Genomic DNA, 27,662 nt, shown 5'->3' with positions numbered 1-27,662 from the left:
CGCCCAACCCCAAAAGAAGCCGATTTGGAGTCGCGCGCGATACGGGGATCGCTATTCGCACACCGCACAATACCTGTACCCCGGTACCGCGGACAACGGCGAGGGTTTGCGGCGCGGCGGGATTCATCAGGACGGATGAATAGCGGCAGATAGCCGAGGTGCTCCGGCCACCGCGCTATCGCGCGTGCAGCCTCTCGCGTACAGATCCGTGTATGCCGCGCGCTTTGTTCGCGATGTATGGGGGCCCGGTTACGCGTTCGTTTGAGTCGGACGAAGGGAAGGGCAGAGGGAGTTGAGATGTACGAGCATGTAACGCACACGTGAACATTTCTCTCTCTCTTTCTCTCTTTCTCGTTGTTTTCGGCTGGCGGCGCGCGTACCCCACGAATTCTCTCATTTCCTCTACGTCCGGGGTTTCCTTCCCCTCGAACCTCGCACTCCCCCCCCTCTTTCTTGGTGTCTTTGCGTTCCTCTCACGAAAGAGCTTGCTTTTCCTCATGCATCACGCTAGTGTGCGTGCGTACATACGTGACGGTCGGTGTGTGGGGGCGGTCGCGGAGGACCCTAACGCGTTCCAGATGCTGCGCGCTTTGTTCCCATCGGCGCGCGCTCTCGCGCGATGCTTGAAACCGTCTTTCTTCATTTCTTTCTCTCTCTCACTCTCTCTTTTTCTATCTCTGTCTTTCTTTAGCATGAAATTCTAATAGGCGCACGTTCATTTACATTGAGTAACTGTAAAGTTTCACCTTTAACCTTAAACTTTAAACGAATGAATAGAGATAAGGATCTAAGCGAACTTTTTGAAGTGCAAATGATAGGGTGGGTGCCAACTTATTTTTGGGAATATTTTATATAAAAAAAAAACAATTGTTTCTTGATATTTATTCTTCTAGTCTGTTTAGCAAAGAGATATATGCAGTTAAAATGCACAAATTCTCTAAATGTCACTAGTTTCGTAAACACAGACCGTGACGTTATTCAATCCCAGACTCTATTTGCCTTTTGTCTACTTTAGTACGCGTTTAGTCTCAGAGATAGAGCGTCAAATAAATTCCTGCGCTGCTTCTTTCGTCTTTCTCTCTTTCAGCCCGACTCTTTCTCCTCCGATCTCGTTTATCTGTCTTCCCTTCTGGTTCCTCTCTCGGGACGATATGTGCATACGCGCGCAGAAACGCGCTCGGTGTGTGCACGTGCATTGCGTGTAACACGCTCCCTTTCCTCTCTCTAACGAACTCCGTTATAACGCGAAGGAGGAGGATCGAGGAAGCGATCTAAGGTCCGAGCAACTTGACACTGAACACATGGCCCCACTTCTTCTTAAACCCACACTCGGTCAGAAGACCCTCCCCTCATTTCTAGCCGTCTCCGCTTCCCCTGTCCCCCGACCAGCGCATTCTATTCTCTCTTTCCTCCTCTATTCTTTCTCTCCCTCTCTTTTCCTCTCTCTTTCTCTTTCTCTTTCTCTCATATCCTTCTCTTCTTCGAGTTTTTTCTTGATTGATCACGCGCTCGTGATCCATATGGATTTTGTCTTTGACGAGACAAAGTTAGTCATGCCGATTGTAACATTGCCAATCATGGGAAGATTTTTTTCAAAATATCGGGAAGGATGGACATTATTATTTTGAGCGTGAAAAATCATTATACGTTCAATCTGTTGTCATGAGGTTAAATAACGTAACTCAATCATTTTATACTTTGAAATTATTCTGAACACGATCGATATAAAACGAGAACATGAATTTGTGCCGAAAGCGATTATAAGTCTCCGGAAATCTTATCACATCATTGCGCAAGCGTTCAGTGAGAGTCATTTGTTTGCGCAATAGTTAACCGTAAGATATATACATAATGAGGAGATAGTGAGAAGATACCGCCCCGCGGAAATGAAGGAAAAGCACGAAGTGAAACTGTCCCGTTGGTGAAAGGTCGGACTTATTTGCGAGTATCCGCTCTTTCTAGGATCACGTTATCATCAAGCGTGCGGTATTTTTTGATTGGCATCTCCAGAGAGAAAGCAGCTGATCGCTTTGGTGTGCACGACCTCCCTGATGTGCGAGACTCACAATCCGGTCGTACGGCGGCGAATCTCGCGAATTAAATGTTCACTTCTTTTGATCTTGTTCCTCTCCGGGACCAAGTTCAGTGGTACGTTATCGCCGCTCTCGTAATCAAGTTACGACGGTATTAATTACGACGGCTCGGTGCGGCGCGCCCGCGGATTAATAATCCGACTTCGCTTTCGTTCATTGATTTACTTTGGCGCGATACGGGCCGGCATTTTGTCATGCTGTCGCCAGAGTTGGAGAAGTCGAGGGCTAAATCGTTGATTAAAAGTTAAAAGTTTCCCATTATCTACACATATTATATTATAATTCCCATCATTAATTTATAATAATATATCATTATTTTAAATACAAATTGTTTCTTTAAAAAATTTTTCTGCATTTTATAGGACGTGATAAGCAAAATAAGAGAACTTGTTAAGGAAAATAAAGTTTACGTGTAATGCGAATATACATGCTTGCTGTTTTTTTTAATATTTGTGTTAAATCGTCATACGATAAGAGATTGAAGTTTGTTGTTTTGAAGCGTTAAATTAAATGCGTAATGATTAACAGTTTGACAGTATCGATTTATTCGGGTATCTCCCTTGACTTCGCCGAAGTTAATTGTAACTTAGGTTATATGGAAAATTGTTCTGAATTTAAAGAAAAATATTTCGTAGAAAAATTTTTTATCAATGATTTTTTGTCACCATTAATATTATTCCGTTGAATGTTTTAAAGTTATAAATCACGTAAAAAAAACAAGAAAAATTTTATTTACACAGCTTTCTTGCAATTTATCATCAAAATTATCTTCTCTTTAAAAAATAAGAACTTTGAACTTTGTCATATGCGTTCTTGATACATCTTATTATAATTCTTTCAATTGAGTTGCACTTTCTTAGCTTTACCAGGTGTAAAGTTTTATATTACCATACTTCAGAGCGGAAGCCGCGAGTCTCGTAGATAAAAGCGCGCATCGCGTGAGACGAGTGGCGAAAAAAAAGGAATTCGCGGCGAGAGGCGGTTCTGAGAGGCGGCGGAAGAGAGAGGCTCCGGAAATAGTAAGAAGGGCTAGAGCAACCGCGAGGGCCGAGAGGACGCGGTTGCCCTCTTCGACCCCACCGGTGCTGCTGATAACGTATTCTAGGTAGAAAGAAGAAGAAGAAGAAGAAGAAGAAGAGACCGACGGAAGATTGCTTTTACGACGCGGCCGCGATGTGACGCGAGGCGAGGCGAGGCGGGCGTTACGTTGTCGGTTCCTGTGAATGTGTTCCGGCCTAGTCGCGACTCGCCCCTCTGCCTTGCGTCGCGAAGCGAAGCGACGCAAAGAACGGGAGGATTGCGCGCGCGAGGAAGACCCGGCGCTGCCCCTGGGACAACCACCAACTCCGGTGGTGACGGTGGGCCGTACGGTGCCCGCGCGTTACGTTGCGCGCGGGTGGGTGCGGTCCGCGCCCGCTCATACATAAACAAGAGATCGGCCAAGAGGTAGCATCAAAAGAAGAGACGCCGGTACCGGGACTCCATTATGTAGAGCGTATCCCACGGTGGTCCTATAAAGAATACTAACGACGGGGGCGCTTTCTCTCACCGCGTCCAGGATTTTCTCATGCGCGACTTTTCCCGAGCTGATCTCGCGTCGGGGAGTAAGAATAGCTATCGATATCTAGTTACTGAAAACTGCCATCGCTCTTCTTTCTTCGATATTTTTATTTTGCCATGAATATCAATCATAATACTGGGAGTACGAATGCTTCAAGAAATGGCCGACATGAGAAATCGATTGGCAATCTTGTTTTCCTATCTTTTATCTTCTCTATTTTACATTATTCTTATTTCATTTTTGATCATCTTTTCTATTTTTTCTCACTCTAATCATATTTTTATGATAAAATATATCTTTATGATATATTACGAAATTCGCACACTGACTAATAACGGTGGTGAAATCAGCGGAATATTACAATGTTGTTATCGATGTGTCAATTTGCTCGTGACATGAATTATGTTACTACATAATCCAATGTCATTTTTAAGTAAGTTTGCGTGCCGTGTATATCGCGAGATTGGGTCCTCCTTCGTATCTCTCTTACGACAGCTTCCGAAAATGTATGAAGAACATTGCAGATAATGAAAAAAAGAAGACTGAATGCTGTACATTAATGGTCTCTTATCGCTATTATACGTTCCAAAATTCGTAGGCTAGTGGTATAAAATTAGTCAATAACGCGCGTGTATCTTCTTTCTTCGCCGTATAATCAGCTTTGCGCAGCTTAATTATAATGCTCCCGATGCTGGCCACCCCTCCACAAAGAGCAAGATATAATGAATTTTTATACACTATGTCGCGTAATTACGGCTTGATCTTTGCTGTTCGTCTGTTTGATAACAAGTAAATACTTTGACTAATATAGTTATAATATAATATTTGACTAATACCGCCTTAATTAATTACATTCAACTTAACATGCAAATCTTACTGATAACACTCTATGCAATTGCATTGTTTATTTTAGTGCTGTAATATTCGCTAAAACAAAAGACATACAATTTTTAATATTTTTAAGTTATAAAATGTGACTCCCTGTATTCTTATAATGTAATGCGGCAGTATATCAATGTTAACATCTTAAAAATTATTAAATTCATTATCTTTAGCCATTGTACGGGTTTCAAATCTTTCTTTTACAAGCAAAAATCTGATTAAATTTTTTTAGTGCTTTCTTATTTAGATTGAAGTTACACATAATACATTTAGTCGAATTCCATATTATCACGGGCATAAACGTACAATTCGTAATTAAGTTGTCTTCAATCCATCTGGTATATCTGACAGCTTATTCTCCAAAAATCTCGTTGGCTGTTTCCCACATCGGATCACTCGAAACAGATTCCTCGTCCGTCCTATTTGCGTGCGTGCTGACGGAAGTTGTAGCTCGCGGTATCGGGCCAACTTTCTCACCCCGACACTGGAACGCCACCCTAGCTTTGCTACTTGAGCCCGAACAGATGCCGCATCCCCTAAAAAAAACTAGGTTCCTATTGTGCCACTAATAGAAAGTCAAGCGTCGGCTCACACGCTTACATCCGTGGATGCGTGTCGCTATGTGTGAATATGCGTGCTTCTCTGGTCGTTGCTCGTGGATACGTTTCGATCGATCACGACCGACAGGGAAAAAGCCACAAAATGGTCGTAAAATATTTTTATCTCGTTTACGACACGCATGCGCTTTAAATTAAATTAATTAAATTGAACTTTACATCTCGAAACCAATATAAAAATATCTATGTGTATATTATTAAAATGAACGAAATGCCGGAAATAAAAATCACTATTATCTAAGATTTGATAATAATATAACAAATTAGCAAATATACTATTAAATATACTATTATTATCAATGCATTTTTTTCAGTCAATTCAGTTCAAAAATACTATCTTCTTTATTCCATCTTTTATCAATTTTTTTGCTTCTCGAATGTAAAATACATTAAAATTCAATCTTTCATTTCAAAGAAGTAGAATTAGTAGAATTATATACATTTGTCATTACAATTATTTCGTATCGACAATGATTTTTTTTTTTAAATATTTAACTAAAGATATATATTTTATCGAATTTTTTCTCTTTTTTGAAACACTTTGTACAATACGAGGACTTAATTTTAAATATCGTCGTAACATTGGTTTCAATGATATTTTATCTGCGGAGTAAATGTAATAAGATATTCGACCTTTGTCGATAAGCGAAACATATGGCGATTGAAGCTATTAGTATGAGGCGTACAGACGCAGATAATTGTATCGAACTCTTCGGTGAGTTTACTGATTAAAAAGGCGTACTTTTATGACTTGCATACAATAGTCATAATTAGATTAACTGCTATTAAGTCATAATATAATTGATCTTTAGAGAACTTTGGTTGTTTGCGTAACATGTATATGTATATCATCATTCATTGTTTTAGAATTATAAAAAAAAATATATATACATATATATATATAAGTAATTGCTTAATGAAATTTTCGATTTGTTACTTTAATAAATAATTTTTCACGATAATGAAATGCGCGATATATTAAAATTGAATTAAAGCTCAATTTAAAACAACTCGTTGATGACAAAATTATCATCAATTTATAATCGCGACACGTGCGGCACGAAATCGTTGCGAAATCGCGCATGGAAAGAACAGAGAAAAACAAGAAATGCGCTTTCGTAATTACTCATCTTACGCACTTAATGAATCAGCAAATGAATGAGTGGATATTGCGTGGGTGCGAGAGAGAGTACTTAGAACACCCGGCGAAGGAAAGATTTATCTCATTATCCGCAATCGACACAAGTTTACATTCTATCGATATTGACGGCCGAGATTGTCGACCCCTTATCGAATATATTACGTGAGATTTTGTATGCGAGTGCGTATGTGTCATGCAAGTGCAAGCTTTGAATTACATTTGATTATTTTTTTTCTGGTCAAATCTCGGGATGCGATCTCGCTTCGAATTCGACTGTATTTCCAATCGAGCGAAATCATTTTTTTCCCCTTTTTGCCTATTCAATCCGACACGATAGTACTCGCGGAAAAAGGAGACCTACCACCCGCGCGTTCTTGCACTGTCACCGGCGTTGATGATCTCTCGCTATCCTCGTCTGTGATTTCAGTCGGCCGGACACGATGGCATCTGGCGGTTAAAAATATTTCTTCCGCAGGCGCGCGCGCTTTTTGTTCGGTCTCCTCGGCAGTCGGGGTCTATAGTTGCGAATCTGTGCTTCGCGAAGTAATTATGCCGGGCGGAAAGTCTAGGGGACAGAAATACTTCGCGTACCAAGAGCGCGGTGAGTACGCTGCACAACGAAGAGCCGCGCGAGACGACACGCCGGCAGTCGCGCGTATATGCATGTACATATACGTATACGCGTACAATGTCGAGACACGTAGACGGACGTAGAGACAATAGAAATAGAAAAGCGACGCGCGATAAACTCGTGGTACGTCCGAAGGGAGCGCGGTGCCGGGAAGGAGAGCAATGGTCTCACAATCAGAGATTTCCTCGCGCCTGCGATCGCCGAACGCTTGCACATTGACTGATTGCTGCCACGACTAGCAATCATGACGAGATTATTATCTAGCGTGCGTAGTTATGCCGTCAACATATCTTCGCTAAATATACATCGGGCAGCTTATTCTTAGCGAGTCCGCCAAGCTTAAATTTAATTTTAGGAAGATTGCTAATGATGTAATTCGGAAGTGCAGTTCGTTTTCCTCTTATCTTTATTCAAGTTCTTATTATAAATACACATATGTATAGTTTAGAAGTATCTTTTTACAGGATATTCAGCATTTTCTGTTATGTCTGGAATAGGAGCCTCGGCTTTCAGTTTCTTTTATGGTAACGGTTCGCAAATATAAGTCAACAATTCAATACGTGTTCTATTTATCTAGTGTTTCTGAGAATAAATAAATGTGGAATTCTTCGTAAAACTCGATTACGCTGCAGAGAAGGAGTTCGGCCTTCCCCGGCTTTAGCCCGGGGTTCTACAATCAGTCGTATGTCATAGTCGGATGTCGGAACGTAGCCGATGGTCCAAAGAGAGAATTTCTTTTTGGAAAACGAATTTTCCTCATTGAACCATCGGCTACGTTCCGACATACGACTGATTGTAGAACCGGCCTTATCACGTTACGCGGGGTCATATGCGATCTTCGACTAATTGACAATTATAAAGCGATTAGATTCTCTTTCCGACTGCGAACGGGACGCGCTGGGCGCGCGTCGCGCCGAAAATCCGATGAATCGTTCACCAGTTCTTTGTGTTTCGATCTTGCGCTCATCGTAATCTCTCAGTGTCGTTCGTATGCGCTCGTAGCGGCCGTTCACGATATATACACTCGTAGTAAACGGAGCACGTGGTCCTCGGCGTACCCCGATCCGCCGCGACTCGCAATTCGTGTGCATGCGCGCGTCGAGAGCGCGTGCATAGCTGCCTCGCGGGCGCATCGCGCGAGCCCGCTCGTGCAAAAAATGCGCTGGAGGCGCGCGCGTGCAGCGCGCAGACAATGTTCATCATTGTAACGAATTGTAATAAGCGTACGTACAACGCAGTACTGTCCATTCCCACATTATCAGCGGCCCCACTGCCCCGCTCGATACTTTTTTTTGCGATTCTCATAATAGGCTGCGGCATAATGCGTATCGAGCAGAGACGCTGATGTTATAATCCTGACCTTCTTGATAACGCGCTTCTTGGTGCGACGACTCGATACGCGACACAACTAAGGGCGATAACGTTCACTTTCTTTTCTTTTATTTTGGAAAAAAGTTGTGTTTCTCCAAAAAAGTATTTCTCAGTCTCGTATTAGATAACTCTACGTATATAATACTTATACTGTTTTTATTATTATAATTATTTATTGAAATTATTTATATATATATTTTTCTTTCTGTTTACGTGATGAGATCTTTTAAGAAAATCCGTATAATTGTAAAGACCGTGTTGCAAATTAAGAATGTTCAAGATTGATAAAATATTATAATACTGATATTATATCTATCCCTCCGTAGAGATTCGATCGATCGATCTATATCGCAGTAGAAGATCACGCAGATCCTCGATACTCTTACGCAATATTACATAACTAGCATACAAATATTATCTTTATCTTCACAAATATTATCTTTGTCGTAAATTGGCTCGCGGAAATGAAAACCAGTTCGCCTTTGTGCCAGCGATTCGAAACAATTTCATTAAAAACCTTCTGATACCTTCTTTCTCAATATATATTATTGGCTAAATATATATTTTTGGATATCTTTGTCCAAAATATCCAAGTTTAATTTTAAATTAATTTAATTTAGCACCAACACAGATGCAGTTTATATTTAATCTGTGTCTTGAAGAATTAATTGATCGATCAATTTGTATCTTGGGGGAGGATTGCATCTCGAGTGATGCATTATATAAATATTATCTTTATCCCCGCGATACGGTTAGCGATGCCTAAGGCGAAATGGCCGATGACAGCCGATGTCATTATATATTTCATAACTTTATGATATATCGTTCTCACGTTCCGAGAAGATGCGCGTAGTATTCTCTCAGCACCGTAAATCGTTCTCCATTATGTGACTAACAAATGTCCGCGTAACGCGCAGTAATAAATCTCCCGTTGTAATTATACACATCACAGAGGACGATTTTGAACGCAAAGCGACGTGTATATATATATATATATATTATATAAAACGCGCATCCTCCAGTTGAAAAGTCGTTTACGTCTAAAAGTCATTATCTCTGACTTATATACGTGTAATGGACCTTACCTCTATACATCAATCGTGCAGCTCAAAAATGTAGGTCAAGCGCGTTAATGAGAAATCATTGACACACTATTGGATAAAATGCTCGATTTTTTTTAAATTAATATACATTCTTTTACTTGCTTGACGCAACGTACCGTCGAATCAACTGCGTTGATTCGAAAATTAAAACACGATTTGAAAAGAGGAATACAAATTGTTTCGAAAAATTCGAAGATTGGAGATTTAAAATCGTTAATTTGTTCCATCGGGCAGATTACTTTCGGAAACGAGAAACGAAGCCTGCGTGTCACCGGAAATGCTCGGTTAAAGCTCGTCCCGCTTTTCATCGGATGACGATCAACGAAACCGCGAGTCGTGCTTATTCCTGACCTCGCAACCTCGCTCGTGTTCGCCAGTGGAAGATAATCGTGGTCTAATGTAATTCTCTCCCTCTCTTTCTCTTTCGCTTTCTCTCTTTCTTTCTCCTCGCTTACATACTCGGTCAGTCGATTAATGGAATATCTCGCTCGAGTAATGGAGAGATCGTTGCGACACGCCAGCGCAACAATAATTCCCGCCCGATAATTGCGCCTCGCGTCCAGTTACGTAACTTACGTTCCTCCACTTGTCGCCGATATCGGCGACGACGGCCACGACTGCCGGCCACCTAGCCAGCAGACGGCCGGTCGATCGTGCGATTTGGATTTAGATTTGGTAATTTGTAGACGGAAATGAATGGACGAACTTGGGCTAGTCCGTGTCTAAATTAACTCCGCGCCAGATGGCAGATAGTTTAGACGTCTGCCGGGGGCGACTGGGTGACGTAAGGAGCGACGTCGTCTCGTCGCTCGCTCGTACGCAGTCCTCCACCTGAGGATGCTGAAATTGAAAAACCCTCTACCACTCTTTCGTGCCGCCAAGAAACTGGATAAACCGCAATAAATCAACGTAAACATAAATGAGTTCTGCGACATTTTAGATGATCTTTTTACGATATGAATATAAGAAAAAAAAGCGAGCCGTATCATCGGAGCATATAGAGAATATACGAAGATTTCCAACGCCGACAATCCTCCCCCGCTCTTCCTCCATGATACACATCCCAATTGAGTACGTCGACGCAAGAAAAGTAAGAGAAAGCACAAAAAAGACAAAAAAAACTCAGCGGTCTCCCGTTACGCTTGTGTTGCAGACTGAGGATGTCCTCAAAGAGGAAGTCGCCACCAACGAAGCTATCGGAGGGCGGGGGCGGTGCGGGTACAGTGGCAGGCGCCAACGAGGAGGAGGAGGACACTACCTCGCCGGTGGCCGGTTCCGGTGGCGAGGCAGCCGTCGTCGTCGGTGAGGAGGGTGCCGCCACCCCCGTCGACATCGAGGAGTGCTATTCCCATCAGAGAGGCGGCGAGTGCGAGTCGTCCGGCTGTTCGTCGCCGGCGACTACCAGCGAGCCGGATCTACGCGACTCGCCGTCGCCCTCGTTGAATTCCTTACGGACGGCCAAGCGGCAGAGGCTGCTGTTCCTGTCGAGCCAAGAGACCCTCGCGCCGTACCACCACCCTCATCATCACCATCACCACCACCACCACCATCATCACCATACGAACACGTCGTCGTCGTCGGGCGGTGCACTGGAACCGGCGAGCTCCTCGGAGTGCGGCTCGCCACCCACCCTCCTCTCCGTTGATCCCTATTACCCTAATCATCCCCATCACAATAACAACAACAATACCGTCACGCAGAACAACAACAATAATAATAACGGCAGTGGTACCACCCCTGCAGGCAGTAAAAGATCCATGGACGACGTTCTCAAAAGACTAACGTGCAAGATGAACAGCGAATCCCTGTCTATCCAGGATGATACTACCAATACCAGGCGGACATCACCGCCGCTCTCTTCCACGCCAACCAGTCACAATGCACATAGGTTAGTCCAGGTGATATCATATATTGAAGTAAAAGACTAGGGCGGCCGAAATAAGACCTTTTATCTCTATTTTATATTGTCTGAATGAGACAATCTAAAAAGACTATCGATTTATCGTTTAATTACCAAATAATAAACGGAGGAAGAAAATAAGATTCGATAGCTTATCTATTATAAGGCACGAGTAAACGCGTTCAGATATTAGTTAATGGTTTTCTATTCTATGGAGTGTAGTAAATCTGCTATTTATGCTTAGCAAAAAGATACGCTTATTATATTCAAGATTACAGTACATATTCATACCATTTCTGACTGGGTAGGTTTAATGCTATTGGGTATGAAACTTACATCTAATATTATAGTATATAAGATAATGATAATTAATAATCAAATTGTATACGTCTAGTAAATGAGCGATATCCAAATTTGAAGCATAGCCAGAAATGATTAATCGAATCGACGATTTGATATCGGTGTCGATGAATGGTCGCTGTCGAATATTGGTTCATATTTTTGTCATTTTTATAATTGTTCTCATTATAATTGTTTTTATGTTAACCCCACGGGAATGATCACTTCATTTTGTTTTGCATAAACGGTTATCCGGGGCGATTTTTACACCCCAATTAAAAGTCATTGTTATTAATTACATATAGCACGTTTTTCATTGTTTTATAATTTATTAGTTTGAGGACAGCATGTATACAGATTTGCTCAATATTTTCCGAAAAAGTAAGGAAAAACAAAAAAAAAATATTTAAAAATGAAAGAAGCACATTAAAATACTACTGTGACGTGAGTTTTATTTTTTCGACACTGGGGTATAAAAATCACCAGGTGACCGTTAATTGAGCAATTGTGAATATTGCTATTAGATTTTTTAAATTGTTTTTTAATCTCCCCACCAATTCTATATTGAATATACAGTACATACGTATATACTGTGCTTTTAGATTTTGCATCAATTTGATATAAGACTGATCGAAAGACAATAGAAATCTTGTAGAAATATTCATAATTGTACAATTAATATAAGAATAACTATGGGGAGATTGAAGATGATGAAAATATCAATCAGTATTTGATATCGATCATTCATCGACTTCGATTCGACTAATCATTTCTCGCTGGGTAGGTTAAATATTTAGGTATTTAGCTTACATAGAATGACAATAGGTCTGTTTATAAATATGTGAGAACTAAGGTATATGAATGTTACTTCGCGAAACAATCTCAATTCGTTGCCTATCGTCTACTAGTCAACTTGTGTGTCTCGTCATTGTATTACGGCACTAGGATTCAGTTAATATTAAACGTTAATGGTGAGTGCTTTATTAAACTTACTAATTGATTTGTTCGATATTGTGATTATTACATACGGTGACACGTACGTTATTTATAACTACTGCCGCTGAGTCGTGATTCGCATTCTTGGAATTTCTCTTTTCTACCTTCCTTTGCATTGGCGTTACTGTGATATATATACTACCGCAATTGAGTCAAGTCAAGTATATACAAAAAATATCACTTTATATTTTAACACTTATTTTTATTTTAATGATTACAAAAGGCTAAGAGCGCTTCTACTTTCGAATTTTCGGTGTTCTTCACACGCCACCAGATCTTCCAATTGTCATTTTCACCCTCTTCCGTTTAATATCGGTCCGGCTACTATTAACTCGGTTAGGAAGTACCTATCCCGCAAATAACAGGAAATGAGAAGAGCGTGCCGTTTAAGAATTTCTTCCAATTTTCCTGATCATTTAGACTCCATTACAATTCGTGTAATCCATGCAACGTATCTCAATAAGCGACTCTTACGCAACTTGTGTATGTTAATTATTCGATACCGTGTTCGATCGACATTGTAACAGTGCACTACTCTGTTGCAATATCTGCCTCATAATGCGCCACCGTGTCGCCGAGGTTATCATATCTCTCCCACTTTACATAACTGATTAATATAATATAATGGTAAATCAGAGGCGGATGTGGCTTTTTGCAACTTTGTTACGAGTGCTTATATATAATTTTTGCTTTCGCAACTGCCGACTATGTAATCGAAGCGAATACAAATACTTATTTGAATTTAATCTTGATTTTATAACAAGGAGTTAATTACAAATTGCAAATTGTTGTTTGTCAGCCAGACAAATAAGTTAACATGTTATAGTTACTGCACAAAGTCACAATAAAATTTATACAATAAGCTTATAGAGCTTATAGCATTTGCAATGATTCAATAGTAACATTTTAGAACGTAGCAAGTTTTGTTTGGTAAATTTCAATATATTTCACTATATTTCAATATATTTTCTATATATATATATATATATATATATATATATATATATATAATTATAGAAAAACTTAAGTAAAGTTTTCTTTCTATGAAAGCTGGATGTTCAAATGGAATTCTTGGGAACGGAAACTTTGGAATTTAGCTCGAAACATTATCGATGTTCTTTGAACGCAGCTCACAATGTGATATTTCACGTTCTCCATCATTCGATGTTATCACCGGAAATTAAGGCGGCAGCTATAATTTTGTTTTCTGAAAGAAAAGACCACTGTGTCGTTTCTTGCCTCAACATTCTCAAGGCCTGGTATCTCGGATATAGTAACATGCAACTAACGATCGGGCGGAGCCTAAAAGAGACTATTGTCCCGAAACCATAAGGCCAACCTAGCGGTCTCTTGAAACGGATCTCTATTGCCATACAGTCAGTTGACAATGACCAGTAATCCAAGAACAAAAAGCACTATAACGTGAAACATATAACTCGAAACAATTATTATTAAATGAAAGATTTAAAAAATCGATTTTCAGTCTTGATATAATATACTCTGAAATGTTTTTAATTTAATGAGAATTATTGCGTACTGTTTCTGTAATCTATCAATAATTATAATCTATAATCTAATTTTATATCATGGTTCTTAAAAGATTAATCAAAATTGAGTAATTTTAATTAATAGCGCTAATTTATCTACGTTATATTAGCGCTATTTATATCTACATTTTTAATAATTATGCATCTCTTTGAGTTCCAAAAAAGCTTTTATTATTTTACTAGACTATATCCGCCCCTATAATAATGATCTATATCAGTTATTTAGTCAGTTAGTATACCTTCCATTGATTAGATATGGCTTAGTTTTATATAAATATTGTTATAATCCTACAACAATACTTAAATTTATGAATTAAAATTTATTATAAGATACTTAAATAATTCCGTGAGATAATCGATCCGTGGGACAGTATGTCTACATGACTGACATATTGCTTTTCAAACGATTATTTTGCGCCGATAATAATTGCTCTAGGTAATCAGGTCTGCCAATGAATTGATTTGTGTTTGCATAATTTTTTTCTTTATTCTGTAAATCGCTCACACAAAGTCGAGAATACTGAGTATAAATTGTTTACACGTGACTGATTGCGATTCTGCGTCACATAAGATGGTACGATAGCGCTATATATGATGATGTTACCATAAAATTATACTTTTGCGTTTCCATATTATTATTCCGGTATACTATTGACGCGTATTATGTTGAGTGATACTGAAGGGATTGCTGACTTAATGAAGCATTTACGCAAATAATTTATGCCACAGTCATGATCAAATTGTTATGAACTTCCACTGTCTAGTCTCTGTCTTATCTGTTTACGATCATAGAACTGTTATTATTAATACAAAAAGTAGTATACAGTAAGTCGCACATCCAGTCCGTCGTTACGACAGCAGATTCGCGCGAAATAACACCCGGCAAAATTATACGGATAGCAGTCAACAATAGAATAGCAGAAATCCCCTGCAAAAAGTGTCTTCCTTCGAGCTAGATATGTAACGCGATGTCTTATATTGACGTGGAGTCATTGAAAGTATAAACGAGTGAACTTGGCAGCGTGGAGAAGCGGTAGCGCAGAACTGTGCCAGTCCGCTGCCCACATCGAACAGACGGCTGGCCAAGATTCTTCAAAAATTCAGCCAACAGTACAACGTGCACTTACGTTGACGTTCACCTTCTTTTTGGAGCACGTTCAATTTAACTTTGCGTACATCGAAATAGCATGGATTCGATTTAAAAATATACGGCCAATACTCACGAAGTTGTTATCACTGTAATTGTAAAACATCCGAGTGACATTTAATACCGACTATACGTTTAAATTCATTTCCAGAATAATTCTACCAATTTATTCTTATCGATAAGCTAAGATATTAACCATTTTAATTCTGTTTATTTGTCGCGGAAGTGATTCCGATGTGTCTCAAGGATTACAAAATCCGACACGCGGCTCGGAGATACTTTGAATTTGTGCAAATACGCGCGTGGACACTCTGCAGGACGTACAAACAACTGTAACAACATTGTTACATAAAGCGTCTCGGTTCCGTGCATCATATATGCACTACTGACGTATCGCGCGCGCGAATCGTATTATGAGCCGCGTACGAGTATTCGGAGATGCGAGTGACTAGCGAGTAGAATTATAGAGTGGACGAAAATATCGGGCATATACATTAGCTCTCGGCTATTCTAAATATAGTGGGTATTGGATAAAAACTCCGTGGAATAACCCGTCGCATTATGGACCGGCGATAACTTCGATACGTAAAAAAACTCGTGACATTTCCGATGCCGGAGGGATTAACGACGTCGGCAAAAATTTTTGTCGACAGTCAGCTAAATATCGTAAAGCTTATTAAAATAACCGACTTGAGTTACAAGAACATAGGATAATCTTTTTAACAAATAAGAATTTAGAGATATGGCAATTATATTATTTTTGCTGATTTTCTCCGAGAGATCGCCAAGTCAAAACGTTCCTATCTCGTGGTAGAAGCAGAGATAAAAAGGTTGATACATAAATAGCTTGGCAATTTTTATATATTACAAGTAGTGGGTTGATAAAGAATTGATGACATCGATCGTACTTAATAACTTAGATATTTAATTAACAACTCTATTTAACGATATCAGCTGTAGTTTTGATGAAGCGCCGCTATAAATCGAAGGGATCTCCCACGAAGATCTTGCGTGTAAGTCTCGATGATAAAAAATGCGAAAAGATCTCTTTATTCGCATTGATTTTATCTACGATCCATGTGCCATCAATTTATCATACATTCTCCCGTCCGTTAGTCCGCGTAGACAAGAGCGAGTTGTGTACGCAGAGGAGTAGCACAAAAGAGACGAGGCGACCATTTATCTTGGCTCGCGCATGAAATTAAACCCTTCCAATATTTTAGCGCGCGATAATAATAACGGGAGGCAGTTCTTTTTATTTTTAAAACCGTTAAGCGCGAACGAAATCTGTCGCCAAACTCACGTCATTATCACTCTAAAGAAAGTTCGTGTGGAATTAAAGCCTCTCGCGATACCGGATGCACACTTTCGCCGGTTGCCGACTGAACAAGATAGACTTAAACACTCGGGAAATATTCAAATATCACAGTCTGTTTAACTCTAGCGATGAAGTTGAACGGACTGTGAATTCGTAATTATCTCACGAATCAAAAGCTGTGTGTGTGTGTGTGTGTGTAAAAAAATATTTAATTTTATATCTCATATATTTTTCTGTCTGCGCGACACGCGACGTTTAATCTCTTATTGAAGAAGGTATATACATCGACGTGATATTAAACATTCTTAGCTGTTCTGTTAGTCAGAACATAACTACCAGTCTGGAATAATTAAGATAATCAAGCTAACATTGAAAATCTGAAAATACCAGATAAATGATGGTTGCGTATTGTAGACGAGAAAAAAGTACGTACGTCCGTGACTTGACGCTCCTACACTCGGAACGGTTTGAGCGTTTGTGTTGCATGTCATTCGCGCGTACATCGTAATGCAACTTTAATCGTTGACCCTGTAACGTCATGAAGAAACGCGGCGGACGATGCTGGCCTATATTTTTCGCAGCGTAAGCTTCCTCATTGTCAACATCGTCACCCTCGTCTTTCTCGCTCGCGTAGGCTTTGTCCGACCGGTGCGCGGTGGTCTCCTAAGCGCCGCACAATACGACCTGTATCACTTATTCGCGGACCATTTTCTCCGATATAAAGGAGCAAAATCTCGAGGCCGGTTCTTGGGCGGGTGCTCGAGGGCCAGGGGAGGATTGATGGCACCGAGGTACCCCATCACGGACGCAAACACTCGCCCTGTCGTGATTGCGCGGCCGCGACTCATTTATTATTCACCTGGCTTCCAGCACCGCGTACGCGACCACCTACCATCTGGTTCCAACCTAATGCGCTGGAGGTTATTTCCCTCTTTCTCTCTCACTCGGCGTTCCAGGAACATCTCTGCATCGACGGATATTCCTGAACGATATCTATTCTTTTGTCTTTTTGATATTAAAAAATTGCAATAAATTATTAACGATGAACAATTATGAATAATTTATTATTCATAATCAGTTACAGAATTGTTAATAACAATTTCCGGTAATGGACGACTGTTTATCATTAATGACTGACATAGAGAAAAGAATCAGTTTTTATTATGTATTAAGAGAATTAAAACTACAAGCTTTTTTCTCCCTTCCGATTTCTATCTGTTATACAATTAATACTTTTAAGTATAATTTTTTCTTGATGATAATTATTAAATGCTTAATTAATTGATAAATATAAAATATATATAAACACAAGATTTATTTCCTTTGGAATTCTTTTGGAATTTGTATATATTTTCTTATGTATTTATCGTACCTGTTTTACAATTGTAGTTTTCAGTTACAATTATAGTTAAAAGAATTCAACCTCAACGTTTAATAAATGCCTTTTCTTCTGTCTCTCCCATTCATCTTACTTATTGTTAGACGAAACTGATCGATGGGGATTGAATCGCATGTGTTGCAGTTGCAGTGGAAGCACGACCACCACCGTGGCAAATAACGTGACACTCTCACCTCCGGATGCCGGAAGGATACCAAACACGGAGGCGCAAGTAGAGCAAGACGGTGTGGCGGCCCTTCATAGGATCCTCTGCGCCGAGAGTTTCGCGGAGAAGGAGCGCCGACTGTCGGAGATGATCCTGCAGCTGCAGTTGCTTAGGGAACGTCTGGTACAACAGCAGGACCAATCGAAGGTAGGCAATCTTCTGCAGCACACACGGCATAGAAAAGTAGTAGTCGAATTATATTTACAAATATTGTATTATTATGACGCTGGGTATACGCTGAATATCTCAGACTCCAATGGAGCGTATTGAATTATAAATGACCGAAAGTTTGCGAATTAATCACGAATTCAGGTGTAAGGGACGTAAATAAACAATATAATATTGTAGAAAAGGTTTAATTTCGAAACCTGAGACACCGAATATATATTGGATTATTACGGAAGTTTTAAAATAGAAAATAGGAAATTTGGATAATAAAATTTATTACCGCAATTATGCATTAAAATAATAATGAAACTACAATATTGTGTTACACAATTCGATCGACTGTCTAATTATATCATGCGGGATATCATTTACAATTAACAGGGAAAAAAATAGAACACGTGCCGCGTGGCAAGTGACGAAATAGGGAATGACGGATCAACCTTAATATAAATCGCCAGCCGGCGCATGTTGATTGACGAGGGAAAGTGCATCGATTACCGCGGAATCATAATTACGCGGTTGAATCGCGGTCGCGCAGATATCGCAGGCAACGATAGAAAAAATGAGAGAGCCAAGTTCTCTCGACACGCGATGACCGGTATGCCGTTACGATCAGCTTAATGTGTTTCCGTTTTAAAAAGACACGGCGCGATAAAAGCGAAGCATTCGCGACTCCGACGACTCGTCGGGCGTGGATTGCGAGAATAATTCATAATGCGCGCGGCTATATGCCTCTCTGTGCAAACAACATAAAAATTCTGCGTTCCTTCCCGCGCCATCGGAATGTTAAGCCGTATTCTTCCGCTTAAAAGCATCTCCGCGATGTTCCCCGACAATAACGTCAAGACCTCTCTCTGTGATATTACCGTACTAATAGCGGCGAGTCCGTTGCACATCCGCGAGTAACAGTACACCTTTGATGCGCCTGCATCACGCCAGACTGCAATCCGCGAGCGCGCCGCATCGGGCGCGAACGTTCGGCGCACAATGAGATCTCATTGAAATCGCTCCGGCCTGCGTATCGGATTCGATAACCGCGTCGAGATTAGTATCGCCTTCCGTCTCGCGGCGATGACTCGATATTTCGCGCGGCCTCAAAAAGCGCGGGTCATCGCGTGGCTCTGCGGCCGCGGCGAAACGCAACCACGCCGCCGCCACGCCGGCCGCCGATGTTCGAAGGAATCGCAGGAGACCGGAGGAACCTGTCTGCCCGCAAAAATGCGAGCGCGTGCAGATAATGCCCGACGTGTATTACCGTTATTATGCCAGTCATTTACGTGCTGTGGAAACGATGTTTCTTCCCCGATGTCCCGCTAAATTCGCCCGCCGGCGAAATTCTACGAATGCATTCGCGTAAATATCCGTCATGTGCGGCGCGGCAGGTAGAGGCCGATGTACCTGAACATTAATATTCGGAATTCGGGAGAGCGGTAACTACATCCGTTGTGGCGTTGTAAACAACGATCTCGAGATATTCTGGAGACGTCGCGATCCGCAAGGCGGAACACGACGGACAAGTCGCTGACACGTTTTCAATTATAACGATTTATATTTAATTATATGCGCGCGAGAAGAGAAACGCGCACGCAAAATTCAAATGATAAATGCCATCCCCCGGGGACGTTCGATTTTTAAAGCCCCTGTATTTTCGAGCCGCAAATTTGCAAATCGCACGTACGAACGTGTCAACAATTCTTTATGCAAAATTTAATTTATTTAAAATGAAAAAGCTTATAATAAGTTATATTAACTTTTAAAAGTTATATTAATTTTTACATTAACAAATTACTCTGTAAATGAAGCGTAATAACTAAATTTGAAATTATAATTTAGCTCCCCGCGTGTTTTTATAAAAATAGTCGCGAAATAGTGCACATTTATCAGCATACTTTATTTATTTAAAAGAGGAAATATTTTTTATAGAGAGCCTATAATCCGTTGACATTCCGCTTTTGCACTTGAGAAATCTGCAACCAATAATGCGAGATTATTTCCATAACATTTGCAAACGGCTTACGTGCAAGAACGCGGCTAATGTCGTTTTATAGATAATTAAACCCAGGAGAGAGGGAGAGAGGGATAGAGGGACAGGAATCAGAAGTCGTTACGATCGTTCGCAATTGCACCAATAATTGAAATCCGCAGTCGGAGAGACGCGTAACTACCGGCAATAATGTTTTAACGATAACGATGATCGAGAGAGGAAAGATAAGGAAAATGCCATCTAGCATGCGACAAAAACGAATTTTCCGTGTCTCGGCATTTCCTGTCGGAGTCACATTTTAATCATGTTGTTCAACTAGCCAGGTTTGACTTAAGATCTAAAAACCCGAAAAAAAAAATGTTCTGAGAGCCGATCTGCAAATTTTCCGTTCGATGATTAATTGGCGTGCCAGACAAACTGGCCGTACGGTAAACTGAAATGCTGGAAAATCTCCAACGGGCGTGAGATCGACGTGACTTCGCGAGGACGTCTCGGATGAGGTCCTCCAGGGTGGAGAACATTCTGTCGTCCGCCATTTCATCGGCGCGGAGTGAAAACGCGTTTGTCGGCGGCGTTTGCGCGCCGGGCCGGGCGCCTCGACTTAGCCGACGTTAAAGCGGAAATGCAACGGCGGCACCGCGACGGGGAGGAGGAGGAGGAGGAGGAGAGGGGAGGGTTGGGGAGATAGGGGAAGAAGAGAAGCGCAGAGAAAGCTGGGCGGCAGGGAGAGAAAGGAGAGATTAGGAGCGGGCCGTACGAGGTAGATAGGAGCGAGAGCGAGCGCGAGAAAGAGGTAGGTGGAGTAAAAAGGCGACGAGAGAGATAGAGCGAGAGACGAGAAAACGTAGGAGGAAGGCGGTAGTCTCGATGTTCTCCTCCTCTTGGATCGCGGAGGGCGTATAGTAATGTTCGAGTTGGCAGACTCGGGGTCGAGTGGGGGTCTCTCCCTCCGTCTATCTATCTATCTATCTCTCTCTCACTCACTCACTCACTCTTTCTCTTCTCGTCCTCTCCTCCCGGTGTGTCTCTCTCCTCCGTTACCTTTCCACCTGTTATGCGACGCCGTGCCATGCTGCGTTGGCACAGGTGTGCGCGACCGCGTAGCCAGCGACAGGGCCCGCACGCTCTCCTCGGTCTCCTCGATCTCTAGTCTCCCACCTTTCCGACCTTTCTCTTCCACCTTTCCGTGTCTCGTATCTGTTTCTCTCTCTTTCTCTCTCTCTCTCTTTCTTTCTCTTTATTCCATGCACCACCGGCTCGACTCCTGTCTTTCCCGGCGAACGAGCAGGCCGATCGCGCGTGGGCGGCGAGGATCGCGTTCCCCTCTACCCCGAGGCGCTTTCATGATCCTACCTATACGTTCGGCTGCACCTGCAGCAGGGATATACTGTCACGCCCAGTAGCTCGATCGCAACCGACCTGCTGCACCGCAGACTTTCTCCTCAAGACATATTCTTCTGGAGGCGGTTTCGGCAACGGGAAAATTGCATTTTCGCATATCACGTCGCATATATCGGCGCTTTGCTTACCATCAGACATGCAATTTTTGCGCAATGGGAATAACAATACGATATACTATGCAAAAAATCCAGCCGTGGACAAACGCTCAAAAGACAGTCCAAAAGGTTTTCATTTTGCCTGGTCAAAGATGTTTGAGTACACTCAGGTAGCACAGTCTCTTTGCGAACGAAGTTTAACCCCCTCCTCCCCTCGCCTTCCCCCCGCGGGCGTACGCAAAAAGCAAATTATCTCCTCTGTATGTGGCGGACGCGTATATTTCTCTGAAATAAATTTTCGTTCCTCATAAATTACCAACTTGCCAAACACGCGACGCAGCTGCGCGTGAAATTAGTACATTAACACGTTTCGCTGTACTACTTTTACATATTTTAATAAGAATTACGGCTAGCGCATGTTACCAATGAAATACATGCATTAACCGCGTGCGAAAATCTTTATCATATATGCGATTCGGGGGAAAAAACCGGCGGTTAAAAATTTTATCTTTTAAAATCTAAACATTCCTTGCTCATCTAAACAAACTTGCAACACTCGATAACGCATTTTGCGAAATTTTATTTGATTACTTTAATTTCATCTCCCCTACCAGTTTGAATATTATTATACGCTAGTATATAAAAAACATATATATATAACAAATTAGCTTCGCCACGTGCGTTCTTCGTAACAAAATCTGTTTTAAAAGCAATTGAAGGAGAGATATAAATGACGATGATATATAATAAATATTCCTATATACAAATAGAGAGAAACGTGCTCGAAATTTGCATGCTGTGAAATGGTTAACGATATAATTGTATACGAAATGTTCACTAAATATCTCATTAGTCATTAGGATGTACAGAAAACTATATAATTACGAAAATAACTGTTAACTCTTGATTATGGTTTGCCGATGACTTCAAGCCGCAATATTAAGCAACTTGTTTATTCTTTTAGTCAGACAATCGATCAGTCTATCATAATTTATGAGAGATGATAAAAATATTGTATAAATAATTGTCCCGATAAACTGTACGAAAATCCATATATGCAACAACAAATAATTTGAGGACTACATTAATATATTATGATGCACGCACACTGTAAAATCGTATATTTATGTGCTCACATTATTATTATTTCATATATTTGTATTTATCAGACGTATCTGCCGCACGACAATATCGTTATTACGTGCAACAACATGGTCCACAAAGGCGGGGCAAAATTGCATGAGGGCATCGCGTTTCGCGCATCAGGAACGACAGTGGGGCGTGCGGTGTTCGGTACGGGGCGGACGTACCGCGCGGCGCGCACTACCGTATTCCACGCTTGCATGTGTATACGTCCATATCCGTTTGTCCATTTGCGTATCGGCCGGCGCTTTATGGGAATTAGCAGTGCATTGTGGACCACCGGTGGGCGGGCTGTGTGTGCACCAGTGCACGAGACGCGACCGCAGGCACGGCGGCCACCCCCGCGATCCGATGGCGGCAGGGATTGCGGCGCGGCGGCGGGATAGCCGAAGGGGATGGCGAGAGATAAAGAGAGGAGGAGGAGAGAAAGGGAGGCGGGCGAGAGACACAACGGTTATGGACAGAGGAAATAAGAGGGAATTGCTCCCCGCGGCTCGGGGCGAAGGGGGATGATTCTCTCTCTCTGTGCGCCCACTGTTTGTCAATACGCGAGCGATATGATCACCAAGTATAATCACCGGCGGACCCGAGAGAGCGCCGGGCTTTCTGTCAATAGAATGCTACTTTGTGACCTCCCGCGCGCGCCATTGACCCCTCCCCTTCCCGCTTCCGCTCTCCTCTCCCTTTTCTATCCCCCGTCCCCGTCGATTCCGCATCTCGCCGCTTATATATTGTATCAAACGCATTCGAGCGTCCGCCCTCTGAAGCACGTCGCCGCTCGTAAAATCCGTATCGACCACGAAGCCGGTAATGTGTACACGTATTCAACACACGCGTATACAGTGAGGGAGAAAGAGGGAGAGAGTGAGAGAGATTCATAGAATATGCACGAAAGCCCGTGGAATCGACGTGGACCGTACTGGGCGTTCCGTACCGGCGAACAAAAGTATGCCCTCCGTTCTGCATATTTGCGTAACGTGTGTTTCTGTTGCCGCGTTACATACATACAACCTCCCTACTCCGCCTGTTTTTTTGCGCGCGAGCGGCTACAAAGGGAATCGCACGGTGGGTATCGCGGCCATTGCGATCGGGAATCGCGTGTGTGCACGTGTAAAAACGAGAAACTTAACGACAAAACTATTACTTGCCGTTTATACGATAATTACAGTGCGCAAACCACTTCGCAATGCGTAATTAACGGTTGTAGCTTGAAACGGAGTGTTTAACAAACAGATTAGCTCGCTGATTAACTTTTTATTAGATACCTCCTTACATATGATAATAAAATGAAATAAGATTCGTTCGAATTATGCGCTAAAAGTTTAACATTGCGGCACTCTGTATTCAGAAGCAATTATATACGGACTACAAAAAAAAATAATTACTGCGTTGAAAATGTCAGACTATAAAATTGATTTTAATATGACGAACATAAGGCGTTAGCACATAACATTACATAACCAAAATAGCGCCGCGCTTAGAATAATATAACATATAATTATTTCTCTAAGAAAAAATTAAAAATAAACCACACAAAAAGTTCATTTTTATTTATTATGTCTTATTACATCTTCATATAATAAGGTTTTTGATTTTATTTATTACATTCTGTTACATTTCCGCATAATAAGGTTTATAATCTTTGTTTTTCGTCGTCTCTTTATTCGCTTTACATGTTCAGTCGTCCGTCATCATCCTCATTGCGACGCTTACACCTCGCTTACATCATACCTCCCTCTGCAGTTTGCACCCTGCCTTCGCGCTAACGAAGCTTCCGCAAAGTGCGCATTATCACCACGTCGTGTCGTCGCAGTGATTTTTGCAGAGCGCGGCTCGGTCTGCCGTTAAACAGGCTAAACGAGCGCGGTCGCGTTTTCGCCCTTCCGCCTCTCCATCCGCTTTTCGAGAGACGTCGACTTATGCGCGCACCCGCGTGCGAACGTCTATCCTCTTTCCGTTCAGTTCATCCCCCCGGGCTCGTCGTCGTCGGGCGAGAGGTCGTGTTACCGCGGAGGCCTGGTCGATGTATCTTTTCGAGCGATCAAAGAATTACCGTGTTCGAGTGGTAGGCCGACAATGTTTGCCGTTTGATCGTAGGGCAACGACGCGTAACACTTTACGCGTTCACGTTACCTGATGCCGCATCGCGTCGTTCTCCAAGATTTTTGAACTTGCAATTCGCATTACAACAAAAACTCCTTTCTGTCTGCTTTTGTATGCTGAAATAACATAAAAAAACGTAAATGAAATTAATAATCAAAATTATATCAAATATATTAAAATTCTTTAAATAAGCTAAAAACAGAAAATATAATGAAAAAAGGTGAATTTATATTATTATTCTAACGAGAAAAATATTAATCTCTAATTAAAAAATTATACTGTACCTATTATATACATTATCTATATATTATATTATATATTATATATTATATTATACTGTACCTATAAAAGTTTTACAGCTTGTTATAAATTGTCTCTTATTAGTCGGATAGGAATTTTAAAGTTCAGAATTCTTGCTGTACCTCAATAAAACTTTTCTAAAATCAGTCTTGCTTGCATATATAGAGATGAAATATCGCTGTTAGACATTATAGTGCATTGCATGTATTAATCATTAACATATTAATGATTCTCTTTTATCCGCTCTTTCTTTCCTTCTTCCCTCTGTCATTTTATTTCCTTTCTTTCTCTTTGCTCTCCACATTCTACTAGTTTTCCTTCGCCTAATCTTATCCGTTCCACCGTTTCACTTATCCTCTCGGATTTGTACATCCAATACCTCTTTCGAAAACTACCTCCTCGTCATGTCGTACAAATGCAAGTAATTGAAACTAATCTCATTAAAATCACCGATTGATGCCACTCGCTCAAGTCGTGTCCCTTTCTTTCAATTAGTCCTGTTATTTGATTTTTTGTACTCGTAGCAATTTGCTTTTACTCTTTCCTTATTTCTTTTGTTTCGATATGACTGCTACTAGTTTTAAATTGGATTTTAATAATAGAGCATTTAGAAGAGACTAATTGCAATATTCCACAAAATTCGAATTATTATATATTATAAAAATTGAAACATAAAAATTTACATACGAATAACATTACTAGGCTACCAAGATCTAACTAATAGTAAGTTAAATCATATATCTATCTTTGTCTAATTTAAAAGAAAAACCAAGACATATATATGATTTAACTATTATAGTTAGTTTACCAACAGGTTGGAAAAACCGGCCCCTAGTCCTGATCGTAAACTAACGTTTTTCCCTAATTGAAAATGAAAAAAATCATGTTATATCAATAGATAGCGTGTATCTCAATCTCGAAAAAATACTATGTTAAAGGATTTACGCGTAACTGATGGGGGAGGATGCGTAGTAAATGGTACGGCGTCCACGTTGAGTCCAGAAATACGCAGCCGGCGTAAAAATTGAAAATGCCAGTGCTACAATAATTGAAGGTTTGAATCGAGTTTATTGGCGCCAAAGCGCGCATGTTCGGTATCCGGTAAAATTGAATTACAGCTTGAAAAAAAAGGGCACGGTATTTGTAACCCGGTTGCTGCGTTCTAGGTATCGAAAGCTGATCGGGGATCATCGGTGTAAAACGCGTTCAATCAGCTCCTATACGTGCATTCGAACGCTCGGCATATCGGAAGTAATATATACTGCACTCCAAAAATCGACGATATACGATTACGCGCGTGCCTGTTTTCGTATTTTTTAACCGTAACTGCAACGAGACCCGACCTGTTATTCAACGTCCGATTGAATGACTGTAACAAGGCATAATTTATTTTATTTTCCAATACGTTGCTGCATGCAGTTTCTCTCTCGTTTTCTTTTTCTCTCCGACCGCCTCCTCTTTCTCTCTCTCTCTCTCTCACACACACACACACACACACACACACACACACACACACACACACACACACACACACACAATGTATAGTCTACATGTGGATCGGTATTATTATCGATATAAATGTCAGGCGTGTCAGTATCTCATTAATACGAATATATTAACACATCGGGCAGCTTTAATGTCTATCACCGTCATGGTCAGTAGCCACGTCTTGCTTTATACCCGCATTAACACCACGACACATTATGGTCGCGCATTAAATAAAGTTCTAATTAATGTAAAACTAATATGCACACCGTTGAATATAAATATGCGTATATACAGGTAACTATTTCAAGTCGAGGAAAACCAGAAATATAGAAGGTGTGCTATCTTGAACTAGATATCTCTCTCTTCGAGCACTTCGTTATTTGATATTGCCGATAACGCATACAATACAATTACAATTTTATGTTTGGAAAATAATAAGCTTTGTCTTCTAAAATTTTGATAAAAGCGCTCGATTTTTTTAGGATCGGAGAATATCGATATTTCGAACACGCGATATTGGCACCACACAACGCCAATCATGTATATTTACGATAATATTAATTCTTTTTCATTTTTTGCTGATAAAATAGATCGAATTCAAGATAATTGACCAATTAATGTTTAAAGGATATACCCCAATTGTATACAGTCTTAATCGATTCTAATGCATTGCAGTCTTTATTCCTTGTTCTTTCGTCTATGGTACTTTTAACGGGACGATTAAACGTAG

The 27,662-nt window shown here is 40.9% G+C and overlaps 1 protein-coding gene across 5 annotated transcripts in view; it reads left to right on the top strand.

Annotated features, from left to right (window-relative positions):
- Positions 1-27,662, top strand: part of Sox102f (transcription factor Sox102F) — a 157,565-nt gene that overhangs the window by 109,471 nt on the left and 20,432 nt on the right. For all 5 annotated transcript variants that reach the window (XM_071703184.1, XM_071703180.1, XM_071703185.1 and 2 more), the window contains 2 exons: positions 10,553-11,287; positions 18,169-18,397. In XM_071703184.1, the coding sequence (XP_071559285.1) occupies positions 10,553-11,287; positions 18,169-18,397 (964 nt within the window). The remainder of the gene's footprint in view (positions 1-10,552; positions 11,288-18,168; positions 18,398-27,662) is intronic.

This window comes from Temnothorax nylanderi, unplaced genomic scaffold, assembly GCF_030848795.1.
Source record: "Temnothorax nylanderi isolate EJ_2023f unplaced genomic scaffold, tnyl_v1.0 TNYL_tig0034_pilon, whole genome shotgun sequence".
Classification (NCBI taxonomy): Eukaryota; Metazoa; Arthropoda; class Insecta; order Hymenoptera; family Formicidae; genus Temnothorax; species Temnothorax nylanderi.
Note: the sequence above shows the minus strand (reverse complement) of the source record. Positions and strands in the feature narration are given on the sequence as shown.